At 42.2% G+C, this 15437-nt stretch overlaps 1 protein-coding gene across 2 annotated transcripts in view; it reads right to left on the bottom strand.

Annotated features, from left to right (window-relative positions):
• Window positions 1–2846: 2846 nt before the first annotated feature.
• Window positions 2847–15437, bottom strand: part of cltcl1 (clathrin, heavy chain-like 1) — a 138219-nt gene continuing 125628 nt past the window's right edge. The window contains exons 31-33 of one of the 2 annotated variants that reach the window (XM_063074136.1): window positions 11641–11661; window positions 6042–6117; window positions 2847–3974 (exon numbers count right to left, since the gene is read on the bottom strand). In XM_063074136.1, coding sequence (XP_062930206.1) covers window positions 3865–3974; window positions 6042–6117; window positions 11641–11661 — 207 coding nt within the window. In that variant the 3' untranslated portion in view covers window positions 2847–3864. Of the gene's footprint in view, window positions 3975–6041; window positions 6118–11640; window positions 11694–15437 lie in introns of both variants that reach the window. The other variant, XR_010021242.1, reaches the window with a different exon arrangement.

Genomic DNA, 15437 nt, shown 5'->3' with positions numbered 1-15437 from the left:
AGTTCTGCCCCCACTAGGACATAACGAGTAGCAATCCTGATATCACAACCCTAGAGGTTCTGCCCTTTAACTTAGAACCTAACTCCCTTTGTAGAACCTTGTCACTCGTCCTATCCATGTCATTGGTACTTATATGGACCATGACTTCTGGCTGAAGAACGCTGAATACTCCATCCATGATATCTCAGACCTTGGTACCCAAGAGGTAGCATACTATCCGGGACTTTGATCTTGCCCACAGAACCTCCTGTCTGTTCCCTTAACTAACGAATCCCTTATCACTACAGCTCACCTCTTCTCCCCCCTTCCCGAGTCACAGAGGCAGACTCAATGCCAGAGACCCGACCACTGTGACTTTTCTGTTGGGTGATCTCCTGATAGTATCTCAAATGATATAACTGATGGCCACAGGGATATTCTCTGCTGGTTCCTTAACCCCTTTCCCCTTCCAGACTGTCACCCAGTTTCCTGTGTCCTGCACCTTGGGTGTAATTACCTCTCTACATGTCCTATCTATCTATCACCCCCCCAGCCTCCTGAATGATCCCGAGTTCATCCAATTTCAGCTCCATCTCCTTAACGCAGATAACAGCTGGATGCACGTCTCGCAGTTGTAGTCATCAAGGACACCGGAGGTCTACCTGCCTTCCCACATCCAACAGAGGAGCATTCAACTATCCTGCCTGGCATCTCCACTGTCCTAGCTAAGCAGACAAAGCATTCAACTATCCTGCCTGGCATCTCCACTGTCCTAGCTAAGCAGACAAAGGAGGGAAAGGGAAAAAAGAAACGTTTTTCTTTTGCATTCTGACTGAAGCCTCGAAGAGCTAAAGCCTCAAGATCACCACTCTGACTGTCCAGACAGCAGCTGCTGCACTTGAGCCTGCCATCCTTTAATTTGCTCTTGCCAAACACTGATGGGTTGCTGGTCAAAGATCTTTTATGATGTAGCAACCCGTTGCTGCCTTTCGTACTCAGGCAGTGGACCTGATTGAAGTCCCCTCCTCTCAATCATAAGGAAGGGAGAGAAGCACAAGAAAGGAAATAACAGGCCAGTTAGTCTGACCTCAGTGGTTGGGAAGTTGGAGTCAAATAAGGATCAGGTTTCGGGGTACTTGGAGACACATGATAAAACAGGCCACAGTCAGCATTGTTTCCTCAAGGGCAAATCTTGCCTGACAAATCCGTTGGAATTCTCAAAGAAATAACAAGCAGATTAGCCAAAGGAGAATTGGTGAATGTTGTGTACTTGGATTTTCAGGCGGCCTTTTACAGAGTGCCACATATGAAGCTGCTCAACAAGTTAAGAGCTCATGATATTACAAGAAAGATACTAGCATGGACAGAGCATTGGCTGATTGGCAGAAGGCAGAGAGGGAATAACGGGAGTCTTTGCTGGCTGGCTGCTGGTGACTAGTGGTGTTCCACCAGGGTCTGTGTTTGGACCAATTTTACCTTGTATGTCAATGATTTGGAAGATGGAATTGATGGCTTTGTGATTAAGTCTGCTGACAACACAAATATAGGTGGAGGTGCAGGTAGTTTTGATTAAGCTGAGAGGCCGCCAGATTAGGAGAAAATGGCAGATGAAATTCTGTGTTGGGAAGTATATGGTCATGCACTTTGGTAGAAGAAATAAAAGATGATTTTCTAAATGGAAAGAAAATTTAAAAATTTGGGGTGCAAAGGGACTTGGGAGTCCTTGGGCAGAATTCCCTAAAGGTTAATTTCTAGGTTGAGCTGGTGGTGAGGAAGCCAAGTGCAATGTTAGCATTCATTTCGAGAGGAATAGAACATAAAAGCAAGGATGTAAGACTGAGGCTTTATAAGACACTGGTGAGGCCTCATTTGGAGTACTGAGAGCAGTTTTGGGCCCCTTATCTAGGAAAGGATGTGCTGACATTGGAGAGGCAGGCTTCAAAGGAGGTCCACGATAATGATTATAAGATTGAAAGGGTTGTCATATGAGGAACGTGTGCTGACTTTGGGGATCCACTCACTAGAACTCAGAAGACTGAGAGATGACGACATTGAAACATATTGAATGTTGAAAGGCCTTGATAAAATGGATGCAGAGAGGGTGTTTCCTGTGGAGGGGAGGAGGAGTTTCTTTAGCCTGAGAGTGGTGAATCTATGGAATTTGTTGCCACAGGCAACTGTGGAGACCAAGTCTTTAGGTGTATTTAAGGCAAAGGTAGATAAATTCTTGATTGGTCAAGACATGAAAAGATAAGCAGGAAGGCAGGAGATTGGGCTGAGAGGAAAAATGGATCAGCCATGATGAAATGGTGGACCAGACTTGATGGGCCAAATGGCCTAATTCTGCTCCGATATATTGTGGTCTTGTATATAGGCTTATCATTACTACATTGCATTATATTTATTTATTGACATACTGTGCAGAATAGGCACTTCCACCCACATTGCCCAGCAATCCCCCCCCCACCCCCACCCCCAATTGTTAACCCTAGCCTAATCATGGAACAACTTACAATGAACCTTCAACTGGTATGTCTTTGGACTGTGGGAGGAAACTGGAGTACCTGGTGGCAACCCATGTGGTCACAGGGATAACGTACAAACTCCTTGCAGGCAGAGGTGGGAATTGAACCTGGGTCGCTGGTACTGTAAGTGTTGTGCTTAGCACTACACTAGGTTAATTGGTTGTTGAAAATTGTCCTGTCATTAGGCTAGGATTAGGCTGGGCAGCGCGGCTTCAAGTGAACAGCCTATTCCACTAGTATCTCAATAAATTAACTACACATTTCCATATTACTACACGTAGACACACTCAGAACATTAACCTCACACAGTTAATACAATGAATTAGTGAGGGCAATGAGATTTACATGTGTAAACTTTTATTTTTCCCTCTGGTGGCATGTCATGAGGCAGCAGGAAGAGTCAAATACACATTTTTAAACTTGCCAACCAATAAATTTGTACAGTTATGCAAAGTAATATTCACAATGCCTTTGATATCGAAGCTTACGTTAACAGCAGTTTCCCCCATGGTAAAGGCATCTTACCATCCTGACTAGCATTACATTCTGGGGTGAAGTAGATTGTTAACATCGCTGTGGCACGCTCCCCAAAATACTTGTTCAATAAAGACAAGAGATGGGCCTCCTTCTGAATTTGGGAATCCAACAGAATCGAGGCTTCAACTAAACATTGTTGTCATTCAACTTATCCAGTGATACTCATGATTAGCAACAAGGCTTTGTTCCACATCAGGCATAGTGGGGGTTTCCCTCAGTTAAACAATGAGTGGCACACAGCTTTTTTGGCATGGAAGACCCAAACTGATATGGAACAGTGCTCCATCTGTCCAAGTCGGAACCCTCCAGGCCAAACGCAATATTCAGTGCTAAAGAATGCAAAAGAAAAAATTATTTTGCATTCACTTTCAGCAAAATATTAAATACTTGGCAACATGCAGATACTGGCAATAAAAAATGATTCCTCAAGCTTAAAATCCAGGGAAGAAATGCTGCCTTCTGTAATGTCTTCTCCTCAGTACCTTGAGGGTGAACTGTATAAAGAATACAGTTCACATTGCACTAAACCAGTGTCAAACTGGAAAGATGACTTACAGGATGCTGTTATTACCAGATTCCATTAACTAGCTAATACTCGCTTTAATTTCTAATCAGTGCCTCTCAGATTGTATTTACTAATTTTAAAAAAAGCTACACTTTAAAGTTGAAATTTAACAATGTAATAAATAACAGTAATAGCAGTCCGTTTTGTAAATCCTCGTGCAGTTGAGGTGCTGTTTCAGCTGGGTGCCTGTGCTCTTAATGAGGTTGTAGTATGCTTTTCATGGATTCGGGGTAGCAGCGGCGAAGCTGGCGCAGTCGTCTACATGTTGAAGCCGTAAGCGGGCTGGCTGTAGCCAGTCGGGTAACCATAGGCGTAGGCAGGCTGAGGGGGTACTGGAGTGGGGCCGGCTGTCAACATTAACTGCTGACCTGTGAAAAGAGAAGGAAAACCATCAGAAAAGGCCAGAGCGGGCTTGGATTAAAACAGATTTTAACTGCTGGGCGGTGTAGCTCAAAGGACCTATTCTGCTATGCATCTCCAAATAAAATGCAGTCAATCACGAGGCAGTACAGCACAGAAAGACCCTTCAGCCCATTTAGCCTGGGCTGACCCCATTTTCTGCCTCGTTCCCTTGATCTACACCCAGACCATAGCACCCCAGCCCTCTATTTATTTATTGAGATACAGCAAACTGCTCACAATACTCCAAGTTAGGTCTCACCAGTGCCTTATCAAGCCTCAACATTACATCCTTGCTTTTGTATTCTCGTCAAGGGGGCATAGGTTAAGGCGTCTGAACAGGAGTTTAGGAGGATGTCAGAGGTAGGCGCTTTTTTTTTAAAAAAAGACTGGAGAGTGCAGGAAAAGTGCTGCTGGGGGTGGTAGTAGAGGCAGATACATTAGGGACATTTAAAAGACTCTTAGACAGAGATATGGAGAAAAATGGAAGGGTATGTGGGAGTGAAGAGTTGGATTGAATTTGGATTAGGTTAAAGGGTAACACAACATCGTGGGTAAATGACCTGCACTGCGCTGTAATGGCCTATGTGCTAACTGGAGTGACAGCAAACTTCATTACAAGATCAACGTCCTTGATCAATAGGATGAGCTTTAGACTGAACAAACTTGCATCTCATCTGTTACCTGCACTGCACTCTGTGATTGTAACACTCTGTTCTTCAATATTGCTTCCCAGTTTGTGACTTCAAATGCATCTCTGCGGTAGTTAGCACAACCCTTTACAGCACCAGTAACCCAGGTTCAATTCCCATCGCTGCCTGTAAGGAGTTTGTACATTCTCCCCGTGATTGTGTGGGTTTCCTCTGGGTGCTCTGGTTACCTCTCACAATCTCAAGACGTACCAGCTGGCAGGTTAATTGGTCATTACAAATTGTCCTGTGACTGAGATAGGATTAAACTGGTGATTGCTGGGTGGTGTGGCTTGAAGGGCCCGAATGGTTTGTTCAGTGCTGTGTCTTAATAAATAAAGGATCGATCTGAATGGACAGCATGCACAACTAGTTTTCCTCACTGCACATGCTACAGTAATTTACCAAGACACCACAATAATAAACCGATTTACTAGGTTTCAAATTACAGCTTAGGAGACGGTAATCCTCCAGCATTTTGTGTGTGTTACTGTGGATTTCAGCATCTGCAGAATCTCTTGCACTTCTACCATTAAGTTAGCTTATTTCAGTTAACCACAGACTTCAGGAGAGCCAGTCCTCACTGGAGGATCTGAGGTGAAGAGTGTTAGTAACTTATTACTATTTCAGGGGATCTGCTCTGGACCCAGTGCAAAAGTACAATTGTGAAAAAGCACAGCAGCGCCTCTACTTCCTTAGGAGTCTGCAGAGCTTAGGCATGAAATCTAAAGCTATATCAAGCTACTATGGACAAGCAGTGGACAGTGTATTAATTGGCTATATCAGGGCCTGGTATGGACACACCAATACCCTTGAACAGAAATCCTACAAAGGTACTGGATTTGAGCAAGTACATCACAAGTAAAGCCCTCCTCACCATTGAGCAGATCTACAAGAAATGCTGTTGTAGGAAAGCAGCATCCATCAGCAGAGATCCCCACCACTCAGGTCATGCTCTTTTCTCGCTACTGCCTTCAGGTAGAAGGTACAAGAGCCTCAGGGCTCGCACCACCACACTCAGGATCAGTTACAACCCCTCAATATCAGGCTCTTGAACAAAAAGGGATAACTACACTCACTTGCCCATCCATTGAGATGATCCCACAACCTATGATCTCACTTTAAGGACTCTCTCATTCTCGTTATTCATCGCTATTTATTTATATTTGCATTTGCAGTTTGTTGTCTCCTGCACTCTGGTTGATCTTTCATTGATCCTGTTACAGTTACTATTCTACAGATTTGCTGAGATTTGCCTGCAGGAAAATGAATCTCAGGGTCGTATGTGGTGAATTATATGTACTTTGATAATAAAATTTAGTTTGAACTCTGACTGCAGAAACTTACCAAATACTAGTGGAGCTGGTTCAGTTACTTGCTCTTCATCTTTCCTTAAGCTATCTAAAGCATCAAGTTTGTCCACCTGGAGTACAACGACATGTACAAATCAGTCACAACTTGCGCCTTTCATTAACAACAGGCATAATAACTCAGCTATTCACTGAAAATGAACACAAAAAATGGTCAGTTTAATCTACAACAGTTGATGCCAACATCTACTTTTTAAGATTATCCAAGGTGGTAAGACGATACAGATAAGACACTGGGAGACAATACAACAATCAGTTAAGACAAATACACTCAGTGGCCATTTTATTATTAGGTATACCTGCCCGTTAATGCAAATATCTAATTAGCCAATTATGTAGCAGCAAGTCAACGCATAAAAGCATGCAGACATGGTTAAGAGGTTCAGTTGTTGTTCAGACCAAGCATCAGAATTGGGGAAGAAATGTGATCTAAGTGACTTTGACCATGGAATGATTGGTTTGAGTATCACAGAAACTGCTGATTTTCATGCACAACAGTCTCTAGAGTTTATAGAGAATTGTGCAACAGACAAAAAAACCCAGTGAGTGGCAGTTCTGTGGGCAAAAACACTTAATGAGAGGGGCCAGAGGAGAATGGCCAAACTGGTTCAAGCTGACAGGAAGGCGACAGTAACTCACAGAACTATACGTTATGTGAAGAAGAGCATCTCTGAACACACATCGATCCTTGAAGTGGATGGGCTACAGCAGCAGAAGACCATGGACATACACTCAGTGGCCACTTTAAGTACAGGAGGTACACTGAGTGTATAATGCAGTTCAATAAATGTTAAAATAGATTTGCAAAACACCATGGCAATTTTTTCTGTATGTCTTAGTTTTTCCTAATTATTCCCTTTCTGGCAGGGAAATAAAAATCCACATGCGAACCACGTCTTGTTGCAGCTACAGGTGGGTTGTGGGGCAAGCGCGGTCAGAGGTGTAAAATGACAAGAGACAAATGACAAATAATTAATTGTAAAATTCTCCCTGTAGATTCTTGCTAAGGTAACTTCAGCATTGCAAGGAAGTTATCTACTGCGTTTAAACAAAAAGCTAAGAATTGTATCTGTGTGGACCTGAAATAACATCTCCACCTGCTGGATGCTGTCCAAGTTGCATGCCATCTTGGACAATGTCTCCCATCCACTACATAATAGAAACATAGAAACATAGAAAATAGGTGCAGGAGTAGGCCATTCGGCCCTTCGAGCCTGCACCGCCATTTATTATGATCATGGCTGATCATCCAACTCAGAACCCAGCCTTCCCTCCATACCCCCTGACCCCTGTAGCCACAAGGGCCATATCTAACTCCCTCTTAAACATAGCCAATGAACTGGCCTCAACAGTTTGCTGTGGCAGAGAATTCCACAGATTCACCACTCTCTGTGTGAAGAAGTTTTTCCTAATCTCGGTCCTAAAAGGCTTCCCCTCTATCCTCAAACTGTGACCCCTCGTTCTGGACCTCCCCAACATCGGGAACAATCTTCCCGCATCTAGCCTGTCCAATCCCTTTAGGATCTTATACGTTTCAATCAGATCCCCCCTCAATCTTCTAAATTCCAACGAGTACAAGCCCAGTTCATCCAGTCTTTCTTCATATGAAAGACCTGCCATCCCAGGAATCAATCTGGTGAACCTTCTTTGTACTCCCTCTATGGCAAAGATGTCTTTCCTCAGATTAGGAGACCAAAACTGCACACAATACTCCAGGTGTGGTCTCACCAAGGCCTTGTACAACTGCAGTAGTACCTCCCTGCTCCTGTACTCAAATCCTCTCGCTATAAATGCCAGCATACCGTTCGCCTTTTTCACCGCCTGCTGTACCTGCATGCCCACTTTCAATGACCGGTGTATAATGACACCCAGGTCTCGTTGCACCTCCCCTTTTCCTAATCGGCCACCATTCAGATAATAATCTGTTTTCCTATTTTTGCCACCAAAGTGGATAACTTCACATTTATCCACATTAAATTGCATCTGCCATGAGTTTGCCCACTCACCCAACCTATCCAAGTCACCCTGCATCCTCTTAGCATCCTCCTCACTGCTAACACTGCCACCCAGCTTCGTGTCAGCCGCAAACTTGAAGATGCTGCATTTAATTCCCTCATCCAAGTCATTAATATATATTGTAAACAACTGGGGTCCCAACACTGAGCCTTGCGGTACCCCACTAGTCACCGCCTGCCATTCTGAAAAGGTCCCGTTTATTCCCACTCTTTGCTTCCTGTCTGCTAACCAATTCTCCACCCACACCAATACCTTACCCCCAATACCATGTGCTTTAAGTTTGCACACTAATCTCCTGTGTGGGACCTTATCAAAAGCCTTTTGAAAATCCAAATATACCACATCCACTGGTTCTCCCCTATCCACTCTACTCGTTACATCCTCAAAAAATTCTATGAGATTCGTCAGACATGATTTTCCTTTCACAAATCTATGCTGACTTTGTCCGATCATTTCACCGCTTTCCAAATGTGCTGTTATCACATCCTTGATAACTGACTCCAGCAGTTTCCCCACCACCGACATTAGACTAACCGGCCTATAATTCCCCGGTTTCTCTCTCCCTCCTTTTTTAAAAAGTGGGGTTACATTAGCCACCCTCCAATCCTCAGGAACTAGTCCAGAATCTAACGAGTTTTGAAAAATTATCACTAATGCATCCACTATTTCTTGGGCTACTTCCTTAAGCACTCTGGGATGCAGACCATCTGGCCCTGGGGATTTATCTGCCTTCAATCCCTTCAATTTACCTAACACCACTTCCCTACTAACATGTATTTCGCTCAGTTCCTCCATCTCACTGGACCCTCTGTCCCTTACTATTTCTGGAAGATTATTTATGTCCTCCTTAGTGAAGACAGAACCAAAGTAATTATTCAATTGGTCTGCCATGTCCTTGCTCCCCATAATCAATTCACCTGTTTCTGTCTGCAGGGGACCTACATTTGTCTTTATCAGTCTTTTCCTTTTTACATATCTATAAAAGCTTTTACAGTCCGTTTTTATGTTCTCTGCCAGTTTTCTCTCATAATCTTTTTTTCCCCTTCCTAATTAAGCCCTTTGTCTTCCTCTGCTGAACTCTGAATTTCTCCCAGTCCTCAGGTGAGCCACTTTCTCTGGCTAATTTGTATGCTACTTCTTTGGAATTGATACTATCCCTAATTTCTCTTGTCAGCCACGGGTGCACTACCTTCCTTGATTTATTCTTTTGCCAAACTGGGATGAACAATTGTTGTAGTTAATGTACTGGGTGGGCACAGGAGTACATTCAGCCAGAGACTCATTCCACCGAGATGCAACACTGAGCGTCATAGGAAGTCATTCCTGCCTGTGGCCATCAAACTTTACAACTCCTCCCTTGGACTGGTCCTGAACTTATTTCCTGACATAAGTTACATATTACTATTTAATTATATATGGTTTTATCACTATTTAATTATTTATGGTGCAACTGCAACGAAAACCAATTTCCCTCAGGATCAATAAAGTATGACTATGACCTGGCTGACAACAATGGTGCACTTCAAGGATGCGTGCCTAGCCCACTGCTCTACTCTCTCTAGACCCATGACTGTGTGGCTAGACACAGCTCAAATGCCATCTATAAGTTCGCTAATGATAGAACAGAATTCCAGATGGTGACGAGAGGGCATACAGGAGCCAGATAGATCAGCTGCTTGAGTGGTGTTGCACCAACAACCTCACACTCAACGTCAACATGACCAAAAAACCGATTGTTGGCTTCAAAAACGGCAAGACAAGGGAACAAACACCAGTCCTCAGAGGGGTCAGAAAGGAAAGAATGAGTGATCTCATGATCCTGGGTGTCAATATCTGAGGAACTAACCTGGACCCAACATATCGATGCAGTTACAAAGAAGGCACGACAGTGGCTATATTTCATTAGGAGTTTGGGGAGATTTGGTATGTCACCAAAGATGCTTGCAATTCAGCCTTACTGCTTAGGGAAAGTAACTGTTTTAAAATCTGGTGGTCCTGGTGTGGATGCTACGTAGCCTCCTCCCCGATGGGAGTGGGACCAACAGTCCATGAGCAGGTGGGTGGGATCCTTCATCATGTTACTGGCCCTTTCTGTATACATGTCCTTTCATGGTAAGTCAGATATTGTGGTGTTAAACAGTAATTAACCCATCCAAAAATTTTACATTTTTTTTAGCAAAAGTCTGATTTATTGACAGAAGCATACTTTCTTTGGAACTATTGAAACCTTATTTGCTAATTCAGCTCATCCATAGAACTCGAATATGGCAATATTCCAAGATATGAACAGCTCATCAGCAGCTGGTTTAAACACATGCAGGGTTTTCTCTGAACTGGTTCATGTTATAACAGATGTAAGTATTCAGGAATTCTGGTTCATTGGGGCAGCCCTTTATTTGGGACAACTCTTGAAAAACAAAAACTAATCAAGAAAACTGCAGGACTTTCCTTCATTTATTTGGGACAGGAGAATATTGCCAAACTATTTCTGACTAGTGTCAGTCACTTGCACTTGTGTGGCTCTTAAGACAGTACACAGTGCTCAGAGCAAACAGTTCATAAATAGCAAGTTATGTGTGCTTATGTTATATTATCCATCAGAGCCAATGGACACATTCAAAAAGTAATTTTTAGAACATAGAAATCTACAGCACATTACAGGCCCTTTGGCCCACAATGTTGTGCTGACCATGTAACCTACTCTAGAAACTTCCCAGAATTACTCTATGGCACAGCCCTCAATTTTTCTAAGCTCCATGTACCGAAATTGATAATTTTGTTTTTTTTTTAAATTTTGACTTCAAAAAGTTTCAGACCATCACCAAGATGCCACAAAAAAAAAAAAAAATTGACACCAGCCAACATTACTACATGCAGGAAGGCAACGAGGGCCGTCCATTATCTGCACCAGGTGTCAGCGTTGATTTTGTTCATTTACAGTCAATCAAAAGAAGACAGCAGTGTACACTGGATGAATTCCTCTGTCGATAACTATTAGGAACTAGCACAGTTTTATAGTATGGTAGTGCTATTGGCAGTGTTCCAATTTGTTCTGTATTTTATTTAAATATACTCAGTTAAACTGTAGATTGATTTATTTAAAAAAAAATATACCTTTTAACTATATCCATGAAACTTCGGCTGGTTGGGACAGCCTTTTAATTGGGCCACAGTGTATTAGTCCTGTTGTGTCCCAATTAACCAGAATCCACCACATTATGGAAGGGACAGAGTAAGGGTAATTTAGATAACCTGTTTAATTGGTAATACACAAGAACCTCAAGATGTAGAAAGAATGAAGTTAGTGAACCTAAGTGCATTAGGTAGAACAGATGGCAAGCACGTAGAAAGAATATCGTTAGTGAATCCAAATGCTTCAGGTAGAACAGACAGCAAGCAGTTAGTTGGATTATTGTTTAGTCCACAACTTCATCAGATTTACACTGCACTCCATTAAGGACAGTTTAAGGATCTCCCTCTAAAAGCAGTTAGAAACCCTGAGCTAGTGGTTATGGGCTGAGGAATCCAGACTATGTTAGCAAAAAAAAGCAGATGGTCACCTTTTCCATTATTTCATCAACCTGCAAGAAAATTCAGAGGTGAAACTTGAGACCTAGAGCAAAAGCACAGATGAAAGAAAATCACAGGAAAATCAGGTAGCAAAAATGTGACCCAGCTAGAATGATTATGTAAGTGAAAAATAAGGAGGGTGCCAAGATGCCAACTTCGGTTTGATCATAAACTTCAAGAACCTATAGTACTCACCAATACTTCAGAAGGAACAACAGGAGCCTGCACTGTCATCTTATTAGATCAGACAGCACGAATTAACCGTTCCCTAGTTTTTCATATCCCTTAATACCCGTGACTAATAACACAAATCTTAGATTTATAAAATGACAACTGACCTAACATCAGCAGAGGGCAGCACAGTCGTGTGGCGGTTAGCATAAGAATATTACAGCACAGGAGACCCGGCTTCAATTCTAGCCGCTATTTGTATGGAACACACAAAATACTGGAGGAACTCAACAGGCCAAGCAGCATCTGTGGAAAAAAGGTCTCAGCCTGAAATGTCAACAAAACGTTTATTCATTTCCATGGATGCTGCCTGACCTGCTGCGATCTCCCAGCATTTTGTGTATGTTGCTTTGGATTTCCAGCATTTTGCAGATTCTCATGTTTGCTATCTGTAAGAAGCCTGTATATTCTCCCTGTGACTGTAGAGTTTCCTGTGGGTACTCCGGTTTCCTCCAACATTCCAAAGATGTACCAGTTGGTAGATAACTGGTCACCCATGGGTGTAATTTGGCAGCGCAGGCTCATTGGGTCTGTTACTCTGCTCCATCGCCAAATAAATAAACAGATGTTATTTGCTGTGTTATTGCTGTTTATATGATTTCTTTTAAGCACACTGAGTGTTAGTTGTTTTCTTTGAACGGGTTCCATGGTGTTTCTTTGTTTCATGGCTGTCTGCAGGAAGACGAGCCTCAGGGTTGTATACTCTGCATATATACTTTGACAACAAAATGTGCTTTGAATCTTTAAAACAGTGCCCCCAAGCTGAAGACTTCTCAGCTATTGTAAATAGATTCTATATCACCATTAGCTTCAAGTTACAAATAGATGAACTGAATAAGTTACCCTATTATTCAGTTTTGTGTAATCTAAACCTTCGAGCAAGAACCACTCGAATTGGATGTCTGAAGTGTTGCATGGAATATGGGAACTCTACTTGAATCGTTGGTATTTTGTAATCAAGACAATTTTCAACTCTACATTTTATTTTCAATGCGATTGCAATCCTGTCAGAAGTAACCAACATAGAACATAGCTTCCTAATGTGACTGGAAACATTTCAGCCTGAAATGAAACTTTGAATAGGAATAGGGAGAAACCAATTTGAAACTGTTACCAACAACAAACCAAAGTCATCTCATATTTTTAATAGTTCAGAATGGCCTCAGTGATCACAGTGCCACCATTTCAATAGCCAAGGACCAGCTTGAGACTCAAACTACATTTATTATCAAAGTATATATGCAGTATACAGCCCTGTGATCAGTCTTCTCCACAGACGGCCACAAAACAAAGAAACACCATGGAATCAAACCATCCAAAAAAAAAAAATCAACCGCCCCCACCCCCCAAGAAAGAACGAGTGAAAATGATATAAAAAACACAAAAGAGTCAATCAATCAACAGTCCAATCCACAAAGTGCAGATCTAGAACTTTGGAACCATCCTCCGACAGCATGGGAGTGCGCGAGTGAGCAGGAAAAGGAGAAGGAGACCATCACACACAGACACCTTCCTCCGGCAGCAGTCAGTGAGAGGTTGGTTGATGGCGCTGAACACATGATTGCCCTGATGTTTCAATGTTCCTCAATGCTTTAATAGACGAGAAATGGAGTCAATCATGGGCTCATGACCCGTCTCTAAGCTTCTTGGCCACTCACCTCCTGGAACCTTTTCGTAGACAGCAAAGCACCAGATTGCCCAACCAGGCCAAAAACTCACCATCAAATTGTAGATCACAGGCTCTAACAGTACCAGACTACATTAAAAAAAAACACGTAAAAGAAACAGTTCCGTGGGCCACCTGGAAGATGTCGCCCAAAGTAGTGTTGTTCGCTGCTGCCATCTTGACCAGAATTATATATGAACAGCTGAAAAGGAATTCTGAAGCTATCCCTTGACCAAGTTGATAATCGTCTAAGTCTAGCAGACACAAACTGCTAAGTGACTGCGTGTGTGTAATAGTTTTCCCCTCCTGCCACAAGGAGGCCATCAGGTTGAACACAACACCTCAAATTCCGTCCAACCTGATGGTATGAACATCAATTTCTCCAACATTCAGTAGGTTTCCTCCCTCACCCTTCCCTCCCCTTGAATTCTCCACTCTGGTCTCTTACTGCTTCTCCTTAGCTGCCTATCACCTCTCTCTGGTGCTCCTCCTCCTCCTCCCATGGTCCACTCTTCTGATTCCTTCTTCTCCAGCCTTTCCACCCATCCCCTTCCAGCTTGTCCTTTTTCCTCTCCTGCCACCTTCTTATTCTGGCATCTTCCCCCTTCCTTTCCAGTCCTGAAGAAGGGTCTTAGCCCAAAATATCGACTGTTTATTCTTTTCCACAGATGCTGCCTGAGCTGCTGAGCTCCTCCAGCATTGTGATTGTTGCTCTAGCTTTCAAGCATCTACAGAATCTCGTAAGTTTCCCGTACTCTTAAATGCAAAGCCTCATACCCATGTTGCAATTCCAATATGTACAAGTTCACTTGCACTCATGCCAACTATTATGTAAACACTTGCAAAGATTTGGAGTAACTCCCCCAGTACTTTATACAACTTCTGATCAAATACATGAACATTGCTCTGTACACAATGCCTAGAAACGTAGGCCCATCAAGCTCAGTCAGAAAGACTTGCTCCAGACTGAAATTTTATATTAATAATATTAAATTCTCAATTTTTTTAAATTTAGAGATACAGTACAGAAGAAGCTGTTCTGGACCAAGAATCCCACACCAGCCAATTACATCCGTGTGACTGTTGGAAACCAGCTTTTTTAAAAAAATACTTCATTAGATGAAGTATTGCAAGACTAAAGCTGTATTTGTTCTATTTAACAAACTTGAATATTTCACAGTATGTGGTTGATCCCCACTTACTGGAAGAAAGCAGTATAGTAGTTATGTAACAGCTCATCACCTTTCTCAGTTTTCACTGGCTATGTGTTGGCACATTAACCGTGTGATAGAATTGTGCAACCATTGACGGACTTATTCTTAGCTCAGGAACCCTCTGTTATCTTGAGTACAAAGGATGGATTTTTCAGAGGTGTCATCATCTTTTTTTTGCCTTCTCCACTTTGAATCTCTGCTCTGCTTCTCAGCTCTTCACTTAGTATGTTTGTTTAAACCTTAAGATAAACTATTAAAAAATAAAACTCACCATTCTTAAGAATCAGAAAAATAATAGATCCAACAGCTATCTGATCACCATTTCACTGTTTTTTAAAAAATACTTTTTATAATATTTGTACTTTAACAAACTCATGTATTTTTAACAGTATGCAGTGGTCTATCTTCACTTACTAGCAGAGCACAGTACAGCAGTTAAACTAACAGTTTATCACCTTTCTCAGTTTTCACTGGCTACTGGCTAAGTATTAGCACATTACCCATGTGATGTAATTGCACAACCATTGATTAGTTCGGTTATTTGAAGAATTTCTCTTTTCACAATAATAAAGGTGATGAGTCTTTCAGAGGCTCCATAAGATGGCGCCAGTGTACTACACTCCCTCAGTTGACATCTTCTAGATAGCAAATGAAAATAGGCTTTCTACTTCTTTTA

Source organism: Mobula hypostoma, chromosome 21, assembly GCF_963921235.1.
Source record: "Mobula hypostoma chromosome 21, sMobHyp1.1, whole genome shotgun sequence".
Lineage (NCBI taxonomy): Eukaryota > Metazoa > Chordata > Chondrichthyes > Myliobatiformes > Myliobatidae > Mobula > Mobula hypostoma.
Note: the sequence above shows the minus strand (reverse complement) of the source record. Positions and strands in the feature narration are given on the sequence as shown.